General features: G+C 53.6%; 1 protein-coding gene across 8 annotated transcripts; it reads left to right on the forward strand.

Annotated features, from left to right (window-relative positions):
* Positions 1 to 257: 257 nt before the first annotated feature.
* Vwa5b2 (von Willebrand factor A domain containing 5B2) lies at positions 258 to 17,808 on the forward strand. 8 transcript variants are annotated; one of them, XM_036203145.1, is made up of 23 exons: positions 258 to 576; positions 788 to 916; positions 1,096 to 1,184; positions 1,567 to 1,798; positions 2,013 to 2,161; positions 2,241 to 2,411; positions 4,872 to 5,103; positions 5,258 to 5,415; positions 6,228 to 6,359; positions 6,731 to 6,855; positions 7,210 to 7,365; positions 8,234 to 8,344; positions 8,424 to 8,632; positions 8,715 to 8,826; positions 9,264 to 9,449; positions 13,326 to 13,497; positions 13,581 to 13,894; positions 14,228 to 14,417; positions 14,514 to 14,867; positions 16,311 to 16,448; positions 16,525 to 16,605; positions 16,694 to 16,899; positions 16,985 to 17,808. In XM_036203145.1, the coding sequence occupies exons 5-23, from the start codon at positions 2,023 to 2,025 to the stop codon at positions 17,531 to 17,533; spliced, it is 3,735 nt and encodes a 1,244-aa protein (XP_036059038.1). In that variant the 5' UTR covers positions 258 to 576; positions 788 to 916; positions 1,096 to 1,184; positions 1,567 to 1,798; positions 2,013 to 2,022; the 3' UTR covers positions 17,534 to 17,808. The 8 variants fall into 8 exon arrangements, with proteins under 8 accessions (XP_036059038.1, XP_036059039.1, XP_036059037.1 ...); XM_036203146.1 differs by lacking the exon at positions 788 to 916; XM_036203144.1 differs by lacking the exons at positions 258 to 576; positions 788 to 916 and having other exon boundaries at positions 1,002 to 1,184.
* Positions 17,809 to 17,852: the final 44 nt, after the last annotated feature.

Raw genomic sequence — 17,852 nt, forward strand, 5'->3', positions numbered from 1 at the left:
AGCTGGATAGAGTTAATTAGAGAGGAGTGGAAACGCCCGGGTCTGGCTGAAAAAGCCGTTCCTCCCTGGCTGCCTCCACCCACAGCCCTCCTGAACTTCTCTTTGCGGAACTGGAGTAGGGCATCTTTAGGAGTGCTTGCATCGGTGACCCCAAACATACGCCCTCCCACTTCCCGAGATTCTTGGACTCTTCCCTCAAGGTCCTGGGGGAAAGCTTACAGAACACGGTCAAACCCGCGAAAATCCTGCCAGTAACAAGGGACCTGTTTTTGAAGCAACAATGTTTTCTTCCCTCCGGTGCTATGCTGATGGTGGGGGGCGGGGGTCGCTGCTGTGACGGGAACAGTCCGCACCCTTAGGAAAGCTGGAAGGCTCTTCAATCTCCAGGCTTACTCCTTGAGTAAGCAAGCCACCCGGGCACGTCTTCCCCACTCCCAGCAGAGGAAGGGAATAACCGCAGTGATGGCTGGGCAGGCTGCTTCCGGGAGGGGACGATGCGGCGGTAATGGGGAGCCCCGACTGAGGGTAGTGAGCACACAAAACGGAGGCACATGCCGCGAAAGGAGAGGTTTCTAGGTAACTGCGAAGTATTTTGCTTCTTGCGGGGACGAGGCTTAGATGGTGGGACACTGGCTTCCGCTGCGGTTATGAGGGAGGGTCACTGCAGCGAATGGCAGTCCACCAAGGGCGGGGTGGTGGTGGGTGGGCCACTGCAGTGCTGGGAAGGGGGGTGTGTTTGCAGACTCGGCCGCCCTGGTTTGCTCACGAAACTCCTCACCTCCTCCAGGAGGACGGAGGGAGGTGGGGCCTCGGAGGCCTCACTCTGGCATTGGTGGGGGTCGTGCAGCCGCTGGGGTGCTGCCTCTGCACTGCGGAGTCTCGCCTGGCTCCGCCGGCCTGGGCTGACGCGGAGGCGGTACGGTGCCCGAAGGAGGGGAGCCGCAGCCCCCACCGCAGTGGCGGGCGGGCGGGCGGGGCAGGGGCGGGCTGGAGGGGCGGCCCCTTGCATCCCGGGCGGGACTACCAGCAGCCAGACTGGCGACAGTCTCCCGGCTCACAGCATCTCGGCTGTAGTTCCTAAACTGGACCCTGCAGGTGCACGGACAAGGGCAGCCTGGAGCCGCGGGGAGGCATCACCCACTCTAGTCTGGTCGCGACGCCCACAACTCCGCCAAGAAGTGACGGTGAGGCTTGGGCTGCCTAAAGGGAGGGGGTGATCCCAAGACCCACCCTGTAGCATCCATCCCCCGTGGCTACCTCAGCAGCCATCTAGTCTCAGGCCAGCCTGGGCAGGGAGAGGCGCTCTAGACAGATCACATGGACTCCCGCTGCCGCGACACCTCTGCACATCCGACCTCCCCAGACGCGTTTTCCCGTCCCTTTCTTGTTCTTCCTACTGCAACCTTCCAAGCCAGTCTGCAGCCTCTCTCAGTACTCCAGTCTCGAAAGGCAAGGAGAGATAAAGACTGCAGCCCTTTCGGCTCCTTGTCTCACCCGGGCCCTGGGGACCCTTGGGAGCTAGGGGCGCCTGGGACGACGCTGGCCCTTTAAACCTTTGCTCTCCAGAGTACCTTCCATCTCTCCATACGCGCCACTTCCGACAGCTGGCAGACGTGGGGAACCCAGCGGAAGGGGGCAGGCACGGGGGTGGCGGCGAGGCCCCAAGAAGGTGCAGGAACATCTGTGGACACCCCCGACACACACCCGCAGGGGGACTGGCGGGCGCCTGGACGGAGGGTTAACCATTAACCCTCCACTTCTCCGCTGCTCAGAGCTGCCCTACGCTCCAGCTACCCAGGTAACGGCCGAGGATGCCCATCTTGCCGTCCCTACAACCCCCCTTTCTTATCTGCCCCACCACCTGTCTGCCTGGAGGCGGGAGGGGGGTGGTTCCCGGCTCAGCCTTGCGCCCTCTCCTCTCCTGAGTCCCCAGCCCGAGTTAGGGTCAGGTAGCACAGCTAGCCTTCAGGGCGCAAAGAGGGCCGCCCCTCATCCAGCCCCTGTTCGCGCAGGGTGGGCACCATGCCCGGCCTGTACTGCCCCTCCAGCTGGACGCCGCTGCCGCTCACCGACTCGTGTGTCCGGGCCTATGCCAAGGGACCCTGTCTCAGCCTGCGGGCCCGGCTCACCTACCACAACCCGCAGCCCCAGCCGGTGGACGGTGAGGCCTGGTGCGGGCGCGGGGAGGTGGCAAGAGTCAGGCGGGGTTCGACAGCGCCTCTGCCCGCTCTGGCTCGCAGGCGTGTTCGTGTACCCGCTGGCCGAGGCGGAGGTGGTATCTGGCTTCGAGGCTGAGGCAGCCGGAAGGCGCGTCTCCTTCCAGCTTCAGAGCCGGCGCCGCTCCCAGGCCCCCTGCTGCCGCGCTCTGGGCCCCGGACACGGGACCTCTACACCCCGCCGCTGTGCGCAGGGTGAGTAAGTTCTGCGCCCGGACCCGCGCCCTCGAATGCCAGCCACAGCTCGGGTTCTTGCACCCTCATGCCTCCCGCCAGTCTTCATTCTTCTTCCAGACACAGATTTTATTTTCCATCCATTGATTGATCCCTTCATCCAACAATCTTAGACTGGGCACCTGACCTGGCCCTGGTGCTGGAAGAGTGTGGCCCAGGCCGAGTCTGAGGTTCACAGCCAGGCAGACAGACACAGCAGGCACTGTACCTACCGTCCAGGTGGCCGTGGTCTCTTTAGGATGTGGCAGAGAGCACTCTTCCCCGAGGGAGCGCTCCCCAGTCCCTGATCTCCTAGGCTACACCCCTGAGCCTAGTCCCTGTGAACCTGTGAACTGACTAGCTCCTGAATCAAATGCAAAGTCCTGCCTAACAGACCAGGTTCTCGCTCCATCTCGCTAGCCTCCCTCTGGCACCAGGTACCACGGAACTTCCGCAACAGTCCCTTTTATACCTCCCTGCTCTACCACCCCTGGTTCTAACTAGCGCTTTTGTGCTTGTTCTTTGAGAGCTGTTCGAATGCTTCCCCTTACAAGACTCTCCCTCATCCTCCACAAAGAATTGATTGCACTCTTCCCTTGCTCCTCAGCCCGAAGCACTTAAGAGGGAGAGTAATAGTCGCCGCACCTGCTTGTCTGTCTCTCCTTCATGAAGCATTAGCTCCTGAGTTCAGGGCTGTGCTTTGGTCTCTAGACCCTATCATCTGACACAGAAAAGGGACCCAGTGAGTCTGAAGGGGATGGAAGTCCCGCCCTGTGCTGTGTTTTGTGGTTGGCACCCTGTTCTTTTGTTTGTTCGTTTATATACTCATTCGATTCTTGCCCATATGGACTATCAGGTAAGAAAAAGGACAGAATCCACTGGTGTTGAGAGTTGGATTAAAGCCTCACAGACAGGTAGACTCAAGACTAAGGTCTGGGCTCTGACCCCAGGAACGTTCCAGAAAGAGGAGCCAGCATTTAACTGGAAGAGTAGAAATTGTTGAAGTGGAGATTAGGGGTGATGGCATAGACAAAAATGATAGCAATACAGGACCCCAAGTGATTTTCAGCTTATGAATCCTATATGAAGTTCCACACTCTATACCACGTGTAAAATGTGCACTGTTTCCCTCAACCGCTTATTGGTAATGAAAGTGGCGGCCATGGCCCTTGAAGTTTGGGAGCTTTGCATTCATTATTTCATTTATTCCTCTCCATAATTTTCGGGATATAATTATGTTCTCCATTTTATGTAAGAGGAAGTGAGGGTTCCCAGAGGATTGTCAATTACAAGTCACAGTGCCCAGGCTCAAACCCTGACCGTTCTTCGCACTGTGTCAGCCATCGGCCGGCTGCACGGGAGCCCCTACTTTGTTGTTGTTTGTTTGTTTGTTTTTAGTTTTTGAGACAAGGTCTCACTAAGAAGCTCTGGCTGTCCTAGGTCTCGCTCTGTAGCCCAGGCTGCCCTCAAACTTTCAGAGATCCACCTGCCTCTGCCTCCTAAGTGCTCCCAAAGCTGTGAGCCATCCATCATGCTGGGCTCTCTCTCTCAGCTGCTTTTTTTTTCTTTAAAGATTTATTTATTTATTATGTATATAGAAGAGGGCGCCAGATCTCATTACAGATGGTTGTGAGCCACCATGTGGTTGCTGGGAACTGAACTCAGGACCTCTGGAGGAGCAGTCGGTGCTCTTAACCTCTGAGCCATCTCTCCAGCCCTCACCTACTTTTTAAAAAATTTACCTTCCTTCTTTTTTTTTATCTTTTTATTCCTTTGACATATTCAGCAAGTACTTCTGGAAAGGATGAACAAATGATTGTTATGAGAGGAGGCAAAGTGGGGCTGTAAAGGTAAACTGAGGCCGGACTGGGTAGATGGTACTCACATCCAGCAGCAATGGTGACTCAACCCGACCAGTCCTCAAAGAAGTCTACATTCTTAGTAGATTCTGTCCTTTGTGTGTGAACGCTGTTCTGTGTCCTCCAAACTGCTTCTAAGCACATTGCTGCCCCTATCCTCTCTGAAAAGGGAGAAACTTCAGGAGCCACCCTAGTGGGCACTGGGGGGCCCTGGACCTTTTGTGAGCAGAGAGTTTGTGAACATATCAGGTCCCAGTCTAGGAGGAGGTGTCCGTCCACACACGAGAGGCTGTTGAGGGTGATTGTAAACAGAGGTTGAACAGGGCCTGGGGAATGGGTGTGCCCCTCCCCCGGGGCTCCATCAGCTGTGATGTGGATGTGCTCCTGCCTGTTGATCCCCCGTCAGCTTGCCTCTCTCACTATCCTTCACGTGGCACCCCATCTCATGTGTCTTGCCAACTACACAAAGTCCTGCTTTTCCAGACTTTGTGGTGACTCAGTTTTCCCACCCACCCACACACACTATCTTCCCGCATCCTCCCTGCTTCTAGTATTCTCTGACCCTTTTTCTTACTTACCGTAGGTCATCTTGTCTTGGATCTGGCCCAAGCCCGGTCCACGCTGGTGTTGCCCACTGGCCTCGTTGCTGCGGCTGGTACCATGACAGTGACCCTGTGCAGCAGCCGGGAGTTGTCCTCCAGGCCTGATGGGGTGATGCATGTGGCCCTGCCCACTGTGTTCACCCCGCTGGCCCAGCCAGGCCTGCCAGGGTCCCCCAGGTCTCCGGGGCTCTGTGACGACAGGTTGGGCCTATGGTGATTCTCTTCATCCCTCCCTCCACTTCTCTGGGTCTAGTGAGGGTGAGGGGGCCCTAGGGATGGACAGAGTGAAGAAGGGTGTGGGTGGGTCAGCCAGAAGGGCTAGTGGCCTTCCCAGTAGCCCAACAACCTTCCTCATGCTCCCTTCTAGCCCCACTAGCTGCTTTGGGGTAGGCAGCCCTGAGGAGGAAGGACTGACCTGGGAGCAACCAACTGCCCCTCCGGACGTGTTCTCAGGACCTGCCCACTGTCCAGCTCCATATACCTTCTCCTTTGAGATGCTGGTGACTGGGCCATGTCTGTTGGCAGGTAGGTGTATCTAGTCTAGCCTACCCACCCTACTCAGTGTGGCAGGCTGGGAAATAATTCTCAGCTCATAGACAAGAAAACGGGTAAAGGGCTGGAGAGATGGCTCAGTGGTTAAGAGCACTGACTGCTCTTCCAGAGGTCCTGAGTTCAATTCCCAGCACCCACATGGTGGCTCACAACCATCTGTAATGAGATCTGGTGCCCTCTTCTGGCCTGCAAGGACACATGCGGACAGAACACTGTATGTACAATAAATAAATAAACCTTTAAAAAAAAAAAAGAAAGAAAAGAAAAAAGAAAACAGGGGTAAAAAGAAGGCAGAGACTGGTCTTAGGAACCTCTAATTAGTATTTTTGTTTTTGCTTGTTTGTTTGAGACAGGGTTTCATATAGTCCAGGCTAGCCTCAAATTTGTTGGGAAGCTAAAAGCGACCTTGTACCCCTGATCCTCCTGCCTCTGTCTACAGACTGCACCAGACTGGCTCCCACACTGTTTTTATCTCTGTAATTCATGTACACACTACTCTGCTCATTGTGTCAGGAGCGATACTTAACAGTGGCAGTGGTCCAAGTAACGAAGTAGATTTTTCTGTGTGCAAGAGCTGGAGGGAGGATGCTCGAGCACAGAACTGGGAGCCCACAGCCTAGCCCTTGTTAGCAGGTGTATCCTTCCTTCTCTATGTAGGCCTGAAGATCAGACTTGGAACATAGCCACTGTCCCTGCCCATCGCCACCGTTATCTGGGAGGCCAGTACCAGTGTCTTGGGGCCTGGGGTGACATGAATGACCCATCTTCACCCCTTTGTCCCTCAGGCCTGGAGAGCCCCTCTCATGCCCTGCGTGCGGATGCCCTCCCTCATGCCAGCTCTGCAACCACTATCTGTGTCACACTGGCAGAGGGCCATCAATGTGACCGGGCCTTGGAGATCCTCCTTTACCCCAGTGGTGAGAGATGGGGCACACAGTGGACTGGCTCTGATATGCTTATGAATGGCATGCCCTAGCCAGGCAGTGGTGGCGCACACCTTTAATCCCAGCACTCAGGAGGCAGAGCCAGGCGGATCTCTGTGAGTTTGAGTCCAATCTGATCTACAAAGTGAGATCCAGGACAGGCTCTAAAGCTACACAGAGAAATCCTGTCTTAAAAAAAAAAAAAAATTACAAGAATGGCATGCCTGAGAAGCAGTTTTCAATTACGGTTTAGAACTCATGAGGCAAAGAGGCTGAACCTGCAGGGGTCCTCTGAAGACAGAGGGCTGGGCAGTTGGGGTTCAGAGGCAGGGACTACCTGACAGAGTTGTGTCTCTTCTTTTCAGAGCCCCATCAGCCACACTTGATGCTGGAGGCTGGTAGCTTGAGCTCAGCAGAGTATGAGGCCCAAGTGAGGGCTCGTCATGACTTTCAGAGGGTGCAGCGAAGAGACAGTGATGGAGAACGGCAGGTATGGCTATGAGACCAGGCTTTGGAGCTAGCTAAAACTGCACACGAGAAGCAGGCAGATGGACCCATCTCAGGACGAGTGGGACCTCTGTTCTCAGTACGTTCTCTCAGTAGTGCCCTGCCATCACAGAGGGTAGCCAATAGTCCCAGGAGCCCTGCATGAATCCCTCTGACATAGGTCTCTGAGGGTGGAGGCAGGTCTAACATAGGGTAGGCAGACAACAGCCAGGATGTCATTCAATTGCTACAAAAAAGAGCCTCCTTTAGGTGAATCTGCTAGAAAAAAGCCCCCTGCCCCACCCAGACATAGCTGCACTGCATCTGGCTTAAGGCTAACTCTGGCTCCTGTGCTCAGGTGTGGTTCCTGCAGCGGCGGTTCCATAAGGACATCTTGCTGAACCCTGTGCTGGTGCTGAGCTTCTGCCCAGACCTGAGCTCCACACCTGGACACCTGAGTACAGCCACTCGGGAGCTCCTCTTCCTGTTGGATGGCAGCAGTGCAGCACACAAGGCCTGTGGGGCTCAGGGTGTGGGCATGGGGGTGGGGGTTGGCAGCAGAGATTGCTTACCATACTATCTACCAAAGAGGGGCCCAACTCCACCGCCTCCTCTTTCATGCCTACACCTGTGGGTAGAGATCCGCCTGCCTCTGCCTCCCAAGTACTGGGATTAGAGGTGTGCATCACCACCCCTGGTGCTCACACTCTCTGCAAACCAAGCACAAAGACAAAAACTTCACACACGCACACACGCGCGCACACACACACACACACACACACGCACACGCATGCACACACGCACGCACGCACGCACACACGTACGCGCACACACACACACACACACGCACGCACACACACACGCGCACACACACACGCGCGCGCACACACACACGCGCGCGCACACACACACGCACGCACGCACGCACACACACACGCACGCGCGCACACACACACGCACGCACACACACGCGCGCACGCACACACACGCGCGCGCACACACACACGCACGCACGCACGCACACACACACACACGCGCGCACACACACACGCACGCACACACACGCGCGCACGCACACACACGCACGCGCACACACACACACGCGCGCGCACACACACACGCGCACACACACACACACGCGCACACACACGCACGCACACCTGTACTCCACTAGAGAGTCTCATACCCAAATGTCTCTCATACACTTCGAGGCTCCCTTATGTTCCCAGGGACCCACTTCTTCATATGATCGGGGCTCCTCTCACATGACATCAGCCAGCTCCTGTTTAATTATAGCCTGGAGAAGACAAACCCCCTGCTGATCCTTGCTCTCCACTGGTACCAATGGGGCCTCTCATGCTTTTCATCCTGGCTTTCCCCAGGATGCCATTGTTCTGGCTGTAAAATCCCTCCCAGCTCAGACGCTTGTCAACCTAGCCACGTTTGGGACATTGGTACAGCCACTCTTCCCAGAGAGCCGGCCTTGCAGGGATGTGAGTATGGGCCAGGCTTTGGGGGCTTCATGGAGATGTTTCAGTCTAGCCCAGCCCAGCCCAAGCCTTTTCTCTCCAGGACACAGTGCAGCTGATCTGTGAGAGCGTGGAGACTCTGCAGGCTGTGAGTGGGCCCCCTGATGTGCTGGCTGTATTGGATTGGGCCTTAGGGCAACCCCAGCACAGGGCCCATCCTCGACAGCTGTTCCTGATCACTGCCGCCTCACCAACGGCTGCCACTTCTCACCAAGCCCTGGAGTTCATGAGGTGGCACAGAGGGGCAGCCAGGTATGGAGTGGGCAGGTGTAACTCTGAGGTCGACACCCCTAAGATACTCCTGAATGCCACAGCTGCTTCCCTTCCCTGCCAGGTGCTTCTCTTTTGCATTGGCACCTGCCTGCCATCAGCTGCTCCAAGGCTTGTCTGTCCTCAGCAGGGGGCAGGCCTACTTCCTGAGGCCTGGGGAGAGACTGCAGCCTAAGGTGAGTGTGAGCCTGTGCTGGCTTACCTGCTTCTGGAGGGCTTTCTCCAGAGCTACACATGGAATCTGAAACAGAGCCTGGTCAGGCCCTGTAATATTGGCACTCTTACCAGACTTCTTTCTAGTCAGTCTCTCTCCCCAAGAAACCAACTAGAACTATTGATGCTACTAGGAGGAGGCTGTGGAGGGCCAGAGGTAGGTAGGGCCTGAAGGGAGCCTCATCTTCAAATCTGTCCCTCCCAGGGAATAGACCAAGCCCCGAGACTGCGTACTTGGTTCCTTTGCTTGAGTATACCCCAGCTCCTTCTCCTGACCACAGCCTGATTATGCTCCCCATCAGCACAGGGCTGGGCAGAGGACATTGGGGAAGGGCAGCCTGCCAGCTCTGTCTGTCTGTCTGTGACATCCCCTCCCCATGTCCTTTGGCATTCCTTCCAGCTGGTGCAGGCTCTGCGGAAGGCACTGGAGCCTGCTTTGAGTGACATCTCTGTGGACTGGTTTGTGCCTGATGCTGTGGAGGCGCTGCTGACACCCCGGGAGATTCCAGCACTCTACCCTGGGGACCAGCTGCTTGGCTACTGCTCACTTTTCAGGGTGGATGGCTTCCGGTCCCGTGCTCTGGGGGTAGGACTGGGCAGGCTACAGTATGCTAGGTGGGCTTGCAGGGGCTGAAGTCCGAGTATCTCCTTCCCTGTGGTCCTTCCTTTCTTTTGGGGCTTTTGAGACAAAGTTTCTCTTTCTTGTTTCTTTGTTTCTTTCCTTCCTTCTTTCCTTCCTTCCTTCCTTCCTTCCTTCCTTCCTTCCTTCCTTCCTTCCTTCCTTCCTTCCTTCCTTCCTTCCTTCCTTCCTTCTTTCTTTCTTTTAATGCTTAAAAAAAAACTTATGTACATTGGTGTTTTGCCTGCATGTATATCTGTATGATGGTGTCAGATGTCCTGGAACCAAGGTTATAACCCTGTGGGTGCTGGGAATTGAACCCCGGTCCTCTGGTAGGACAGCCCGTGCTCTTAACTACTGAGCCACCTCTCCAGCCCTGAGACAGGGCTTCTGTGTAGCCCTGGCTGTCCTGGAACTCCATCTGTGGACCAGGCTGGCCTCAAACTCACGGAGATCCACCTGCCTCTGCCTTCAGAGTCCTGGGATTAAAGGTGTGCTCCACCACCACCTGGCTTCATTCTTTTTAGAATTTTAAAAAATTACACTTACTTGTTTTTGTGTGTGTGAGTGTACACATGCCTGCCTGTGTGTACTCAAAATGGTGTGTAATTTGGAGGTCAGAGGACAACTTGTGGGAGTTTCTTCTTTCCACCTACCATGTGGGCCATGGAGCTTGAACTCAGGCTTGGTGGCAAGAACCTAAAACTCCACACAGTACCTTTTAGAAGGCACCATCTGGGTTGGAGAGATGGCGTACCTGTTAAGAGCACTTGTTCTTTTAGAAGACCCAGGTTCAGTTTCTAGCACCCACATGGTGGTTCACAACCATCCATCACTCCAGATCTAGGGGATCTGACCCCCTCTTGTGACCCTGGGCACTAGGCTCACACATGGTGCATAGGCATAATGCAAGCAAAACACCCATATACAAAAAACACAGGAGCTGGAGAGATGGCTCAGAGGTTAAGACCACTGGCTGTTCTTCCAGAGGTCCTGAGTTCAATTCCCAGCAACCACATGGTGGCTCACAACCATCTGTAATGAGATCTGGTGCCCTCCTCTTCTGGCCTGCAGTCATACATGCAGGCAGAACACTGTATACATAATAAATACATAAATCTTTTAAAAAAAATACAACTTAAAAGTCTTTTTAAAGCAAGCAAGCACCGGCTGGCCATTCTGGTAACATTTGCTGATAGGAGAGCTCATGTCTGTGCTGCTCCTGGCCCAGCCCTGCCACGTTCTGGCTAGTTGATGTCAGCAAGTCACTTAGCCTCTCTGAGCCCACTGCCTCCTAGGGAAATAGTGCGGCTTTTTGTAGTGTTTTGAATTAATTTATCTTATGAGTGTTTGCGTGTGCCCCCCCCCCATGTGTGCCTGGTGCCCTTGGAGGTCAAAGGAGGGCATCAGATCCCCTGGAACTGGAGTTACAGATGGTTGTAAGCTGTCGTGTGGGTGCTGGGAACTAAACCTGGGTCTTGTACAGGAACAAGTGCCCTTAACCTCTGAGCCATCTCTCTGGCCACAGATACTGTGTGTCATGGGCTGCCGGGAAGCAGAACTTGAGTGCTCTTGGCAGGATACTTAGCACACAGTAGGCCTTTGAGATGTAGCTGTTATTTATTTATTTTTTGAAAGTCTTTCTCTAGAGGAACTACACATGCTTTCTTCCTTTTGATTATGAGGCCACAGAACAGACTGTTCGCCCTTGCCAGGTGGCCAGCTCAGGCCAGTTCTGCAGCTCAGCTTTACAGCAGCTTTATTACTGGCAAGGTCAACATGTTGTCTTCATTTTATTTATTTATTTATTTATTCATTCATTCATTCATTCATTCATTCATTCATTTTTACTTTTATTTAATGTGCATTGGTGTTTTGCCTGCATGTATGCTGGGTAAGGGTGTTGGATCCTTTGGAACTGGAGTTACAGACAGTTGTAAGCTGCCATGTGGGTGCTGGGAATTGAACCTGGATCTTCTGGAAGGGCAGCTAGTGCTATTAAATTTTTATATACATGAATGTTCTCACACTGGTGTATGTGCACCATGTGTGAGCCTGGTGCCTGTGGACGTCGAAAAGGGTGTCTGTTCCCCTGGGATTGGGGTTACATATGGTTGAGCCACCATGTGGGTGCTGGGAATCAAATTTGGGTCCTCCATAAGACCAGTAAGTGCGCTTAACCACAGAGCCAACTCTCCAGCCTCCTGTTTTCTCTTTACATTTTTTTATATTTAAAATTTTTTTTGGCTTTTTGTTTGTTTTTCAAGACAGAGTTTCTCTGTGTAAGTCCTGGATCTCACTCTACAGACCAGGCTGGCCTTGAACTCACAGAGATCCACCTGCCTCTGCCTCCAGAGTGCTGGGATTACAGGTGTGTGCCACCACCGCCTGGCATATTTAAAATTTTTAATTAAAATCTAATTATATCACTTCTCCCCTTCTATTTCCTCTCTCCAACTCTAATGTCCCCCCACTCCCTCTCAAATTGATGACCTTATCTCTGTTATTGTTTTATACACATACACACACACTGCTCAATTTGTCTAAAAGTTGCTTGTGTGTTTATGATTTCAGGGCTGAGCACTTAATTAGGGGACTCATCCCTGGTAGAGACTGGTCTTTCCTCTCACAGCAATTATTAGTTGCCGATAGTTCTTCCTCTAGGAGCGGAAACAGCATGGTTTCTCCCTTCTGCGTTAGCAGCATTGGCAATAAGAAGCAACATTGTTAGGCTGTTTAGGCAGCCATGTTGAGGTATCATGCATGGGTCTAGCTTTCCTGTCATTTCTAGAAGATACAATCTTACAGCAGATTTTTTGTTTTTGTTTTTGTTTTGTTGTTTTTTTGAGACAGGGTTTCTCTGTGTATTTTTGTCCTGGCTCTCGCTCTGTAGACCAGGCTGGCCTTGAACTCATAGAGATCCACCTGGCTCTGCCTCCCAAGTGCTGGAATTAAGTGTATGCCACTGCTGCCCGGCTACAGCAGATTTTTAATTTCTAAAATACCATTTGGGCTTGGGCAATGGCTCAGTGTGGTAAGGCACTTGCTGCCAAGCCTGATGACCTGAGTTCAATCCCAGGACCCACTTGGTAGGAGAGGACCAGCTCCTGCAAGTTGTCCTCTGACCTCCACAAGTGAGCTGTGGCTTGCACGCACACACAAACACATCCCTAATAATAGTCAATAAAAGGCTTTTAAAACCTCATTACGCCGGGCGGTGGTGGCGCACGCCTTTAATCCCAGCACTTGGGAGGCAGAGGCAGGCGGATCTCTGTGAGTTTGAGGCTAGCCTGGGCTACAGAGTGAGATCCAGGAAAGGCTCCAAAGTTACACAGAGAAACCCTGTCTTGAAAAAACAAACAAACAACAAATAACCCTTATTACATTTTTGTTTACTTGCGTGTGTAGGTGTACACAGACCCTAACACCCATGTGGAGGTCAGAGGGCAACTGTGTACGCTCTCAGTTTGTCTTTCTACGGTTGGTTCCAGGGTCAAGCATAAGTGGTCAGGTTTGCACAGCAAGGGCCTTTACCCACCGAGCCATTTTGCTGGTCCTTGTTTCTTACTTGTTAGCTTTTACTTGCTGTGACTTAAAATTATGCTTGGAGCTGGATGTGGTGGTGCAGCCTTTAATCCCAGCACTCGGGAGGCAGAGGCAGTGGATCTCTGTGAGTTTGGGGCCAGCCTGGGCTACAGAGTGAGATCCAGGACATCCAGAGCTATATAGTGAGACTCTGTCTCAGAAAAACAAAAACAAAAACACCCCAAAATTTATAGATATATATATGCTTGGGAAAAGGTATTAATTAGTTTAAATTTTCCTCAATACCATTTTCCCCAGGGCCAAGAGCCTGGTTGGCAGAGCTTGGGCGGTTCAGTGTTCCCATCTCCTGAGGAGGCATTCTCTGTCACCAGCCCCGGCACTGAGCCCACACACACCTCAGAGCCACTAGGAACAAGCACGGTGTCAGCAGAGCTGTCGAGCCCCTGGGCTGTAGGAGACTCGGAGCAGAGTGAGCAGAGCACCCTGGCATATGTTTGCAACTGTGTTGGACAGGGCAGGGGTCAGGGCTGGGCTTATTCTCCCACTTTCCAGCAGGCATCGAAGGGACAGTCCCAGTCACGGACCCTGGACCCAATCCCTCATCTGACACAGCTATATGGCGTCGAATCTTCCAGTCCTCATACATCCGGGAGCAGTATGTGCTTACCCACTGCTCTGCCAGCCCTGAGCCAGGCCCAGGCTCAACTTGCAGCAGCGAGTCCCCAGGATCTCAGGACCCTGGCTCCCCCAATGGTAGTCTTCCCCTGGATCCCCCTTCTCAGCAGGGCTGCCGAAGCCTGGCCTGGGTAGAACCTGCGGGCTCCCGCTCTTGCCCCCTGCCTGTACCCCCACCAGCTCCATTCAAGGTGAGATCTAGCACACATTCATCCATCATGTATCCAGCAAACATTTATTTACCATCTTCCGTGTGCAATGTTTATTACTGTCTAACTAGAGAGATAGACGAGTAATCTACCTCTGTGATGTCACAACCAGCAATGAGCAGAGAGGGACATGGTATGGGAGGGAGTTAGAAAAACAAGTATGCCGAGAAGCAATTCTTACACGTATATAAAGAGTCAAGAAACAATCTGAAGTGGGAAATACTGTTAGATGACATAGAATTACGGGCAGCAGCCCAGTTTATGATGGCCAGAAACTGAATTCCTCGACTAGTGACCTTTACATCTCACCCACAGGTGGGAGCCTTGAGTGCTGAGGTGCTGGGCCGTCGGCACAGAGCAGCTCTGGCTGGCCGAAGTCTCTCGTCTCCCTCAGGCCAGGCAAACCCAGTCCCTGGTAGACCCCGGCACCCCTCTCTAGATGCAATAGCAGATGGAACAGGCCCTGAGCCAAGACAACAGCTAGGTCAGGGCCTGGATGATTCAGGTAAGGGTTGGATGGGAAACTGGGTTTCTGATACCAAGGCTGTGGGGACATGGAGCACTGTGCACCATGTCGCCTATACCCAACATCTCTCCCCAGGAAACTTGCTCTCCCCAGTTCCCCTGGACTGGGATATGCTGATGGAACCATCTTTCTTATTCAAGGCTGTGCCACCCAATGGGGATTCAGCCCCTCCGGCAGAGCCTCTGCCTCCCCAGGCTCCACGTTGTCATGTGGTGATCCGGGCCCTGTGTGGGGACCAGCCAGTGTGCTGGGAGGTGGGTGTAGGGCTGGAGGAGCTCTGGGATGCTGGGGATGGCTCACAGCCTACATCACTTCCCGTAAGAGAAGCAGCGTGGGATCAGGCACTCCACAGGCTAACCGCAGCCTCTGTGGTCCGGGACAATGAGCAGCTGGCTCTCCGTGGAAGAGCCGAAACCACAGCCGAGCAAGGTAAGTGGCCAGTAGGCACAGCTCAGGCACAAAGCTTGGAGCAGAGACGAGTGGAAGTGTGGTTCTGTGTGTTAAATCACTGTTCCTCACTCGGTCATGAAGATTTGAGGGGACTCACCACACTGACAAGGGAAGAAATTTTGCAGTGTAATGAGAAAAAGTGAAAGTAAAGGAAACTCGGGCTGGAGAGATGGCTTAGTGGTTAGAGCACTGGCTGCTCTCCCAGAGGACCCAGGTTCAATCCCCAGCACCCACACAGCAGCTCACAACCATCTGTAACTCCAGTTCCAGGAGATCCAACACCTTCTTCTGGCTTCTATGCACACCAGGCATGTATGTAATGCGAAGACACACACGCAGGCAAAACACCCACACACATAAAACAATAATAAATGATACAAGGAAACATAAAGGTGTATTACAAGATACACAACTTTAAGTTATATACTCTTACAAGCATAGGACCCCAAACTGGGACACTTCCTAGCAGCCAAAATGGAAGGCAGCATGATCTTGTAATAAAGTGAATGTAACAGGAAAATAAATCTTCCATTCAAGGGGACTATTAAAATCCAAGTTAAGGATTGGGGATTTAGCCTAGCAAACACAAGGCCCTGGGTTCGACCCTCAGCTCAAAAAAAAAAAAAAAAAAAAAGAGGAAAAAAAAATCCAAGTTAAAACTTTAGTTCCTCACTGTCCCTGGCCACACTGTGTCACATGACATTAATGACTACCAGGTTGGATCATGCATGTAGAACTGGGAGGAGGAGCCTGTGGTTCCGCCCACCCCTTCAGTGGCTCTCTCTGAACACATGGAGTGGTGGGCAGTACTAGTGCTAGGGGTCAGGGCACTTGTGAAATCCTAGCAGTCGGCAGGCTAAGGCAAGAAGATTGAGAGTTCTGGGCCAACCTAGGTTACATAAGACCTGGTCAAAAATAAAGAGCCTCCCTGAAGCCCTGTGGTGGTTTATCCAATACCCTTGGGTACTCTACGGCTTGCCTATGCCCACCTCCTCCCTACATTTGAATCATACAAACAAGAAGAAAAGCTGGATGTGAGTGTGGTGTACATACCTTTAGTCTCAGCACTGAGGGCAAAGGCAGGAGGATCACTCTAGATTACCAAAATTCTGGGCTCTGGCAGGGGTCCTGGTCCTACTGTGGGTTGGAGATTCAGCCTATTGTCAAAGTCGGGAAGCGCTGGTTCTGGATCGTCTTTGGCCATCCTCTATGTTCAAAGGGGAACAGGAGCCGTGGGCAACACTCTAGTTGTATTTGAGACAGGCTCTCACCCTGTAGCCCTGGCTGGCCTGGAACTCACAGAGATCAACTTGCCTTGGCCTCCCCGAGTGCTGGGATCAAAGCCACCTTTGGCATTCCGGTGACTTTATGCAGCTTTCTACAGATGGTGGGAGTTGAGCATGCTGCTGCTTTGATTCACAGGCCGAGTCAGAAGGTCCCGTCTCCGAGCTGTTCAGACAAGCAAGGCCAGCTCTGCCCCATCCCACTTTACCTGCCCTGTTGCTGTAGATGCTTCCACTAGGGAGGTCTTGCCTGGTGCCCTGCAGGTGTGGAGTTCAGGTACGGTCCTGGGGACCGAGGGTGTGACTCTCACCTTGCTGGCTACCCAGTGGGCCTGACTCCTGGATTCTTGTAGATCCAGCTGAGCTCTGGGGCACTTCTGCCTCTCAAGAACATCTAGCTGCAGCCCCTCTGCCGGCAGCAGACCACTCTAAAGGTATGGCTCAAATGCAGTGGGTTGGGCACAAGTGGCCTTTAGGTATTGGGTGACCCTACTGTAGGACATCAGGGAGGCTCTTCTGCAGGTGCCTGGGACCTGAACCTAGATGATAACTCCAAGTCAGCATTGGGGGAGCCCCTGTCTCCTACTGGAGGTCATCGTGGCTTGCCCTGCCAGCCTTCAGCCTCTCCCAGGCTCAGCCTGGGTCGTCATCGCAGACTCTGCAGCTCCAATAAGGGCCAGATGAGGGAGAGCGACAGAGACAGCAGCAACCATGACTACCTGCCTTTGGTGAGGACTGGGGAGGTGGAGGGTGGCATGCCGGAGCCAGGGCTCTGTCTCAGCTCCCCTCTCCCCCCACCTCTTCTCTCCTCAGGTACGACTGCAAGAGGCACCAGGCTCCTTCCGCCTGGACGAGCCCTTCTGTGCCGCCGTGTGCATTCCGCAAGAGCGCCTGTGCAGAGCCTCACCCTTTGCTGCACACCGTGCCAGCCTCAGCCCCACCTCAGCCTCATCTCCTTGGGCACTGCTGGGCCCTGGTATGGGCCAGGGTGACAGCGCCACAGCCTCCTGCAGCCAGTCCCCCAGCTCAGGCTCTGAGGGTCCAGGCCAAGTAGACAGTGGACGGGGTTCAGATACTGAGGTCTCAGAAGGAATGGAAAGGCAGGGTAGCTCTGATCTGCGGGGGCGCACCTGGGCCACAGCAGTGGCCCTGGCATGGCTGGAGCACCGCTGTGCAGCTGCCTTTGGCGAGTGGGAACTGACAGCATCCAAAGCTGACCGCTGGCTGAGGGCCCAACACCTGCCTGATGGCCTTGATCTGACTGCTCTCAAAGCTGCCGCTCGGGGGCTCTTTTTGTTACTGCGACACTGGGACCAGAATCTGCAGCTACACTTGCTGTGTTACAGCCCTGCAAATGTGTAAGGCTGCCTGCAGCTCTGGCTAGCGACCCCTAACATGAAGTCACTGCCACCCAGGGCCAGTCTGTTGGTGCTGGGAAAGAATAAGTTGGAGTCTGCAGTCCTCCACCGCTTCATCCCCTCCCCGAACACCCTTGCCACCACAGAAAGTGCCTGCCTGTGCTCTCTCCTCCCACACCATCCCCCCCACCCATGCGCTCTGAGCTCTCTACAGGACAACGGAAGAGGAGAGAGCCACAGCCCCAAATCCTATGCAATAAAGTGCCTCGTGAGACTGCCCGATGAGTTTCTCTCTGTTGGGAAGATGCCCCTTGTGGCATCTA

This window comes from Onychomys torridus, chromosome 12 (assembly GCF_903995425.1).
Source record: "Onychomys torridus chromosome 12, mOncTor1.1, whole genome shotgun sequence".
In the NCBI taxonomy this organism is placed as follows: Eukaryota; Metazoa; Chordata; class Mammalia; order Rodentia; family Cricetidae; genus Onychomys; species Onychomys torridus.

What these genes read in the sequence shown, in the direction of transcription:
- Vwa5b2 (XM_036203145.1), top strand. Translation starts at nt 2,023, where the DNA reads ATGCCCGGCCTGTACTGCCCCTCCAGCTGGACGCCGCTGCCGCTCACC. An exon ending in TGGGCCATGTCTGTTGGCAG is followed by an intron (nt 5,416 to 6,227) that starts GTAGGTGTATCT and finishes TTTGTCCCTCAG; the next exon opens with GCCTGGAGAGCCCCTCTCAT. An exon ending in TGTAGGAGACTCGGAGCAGA is followed by an intron (nt 13,498 to 13,580) that starts GTGAGCAGAGCA and finishes CCCACTTTCCAG; the next exon opens with CAGGCATCGAAGGGACAGTC.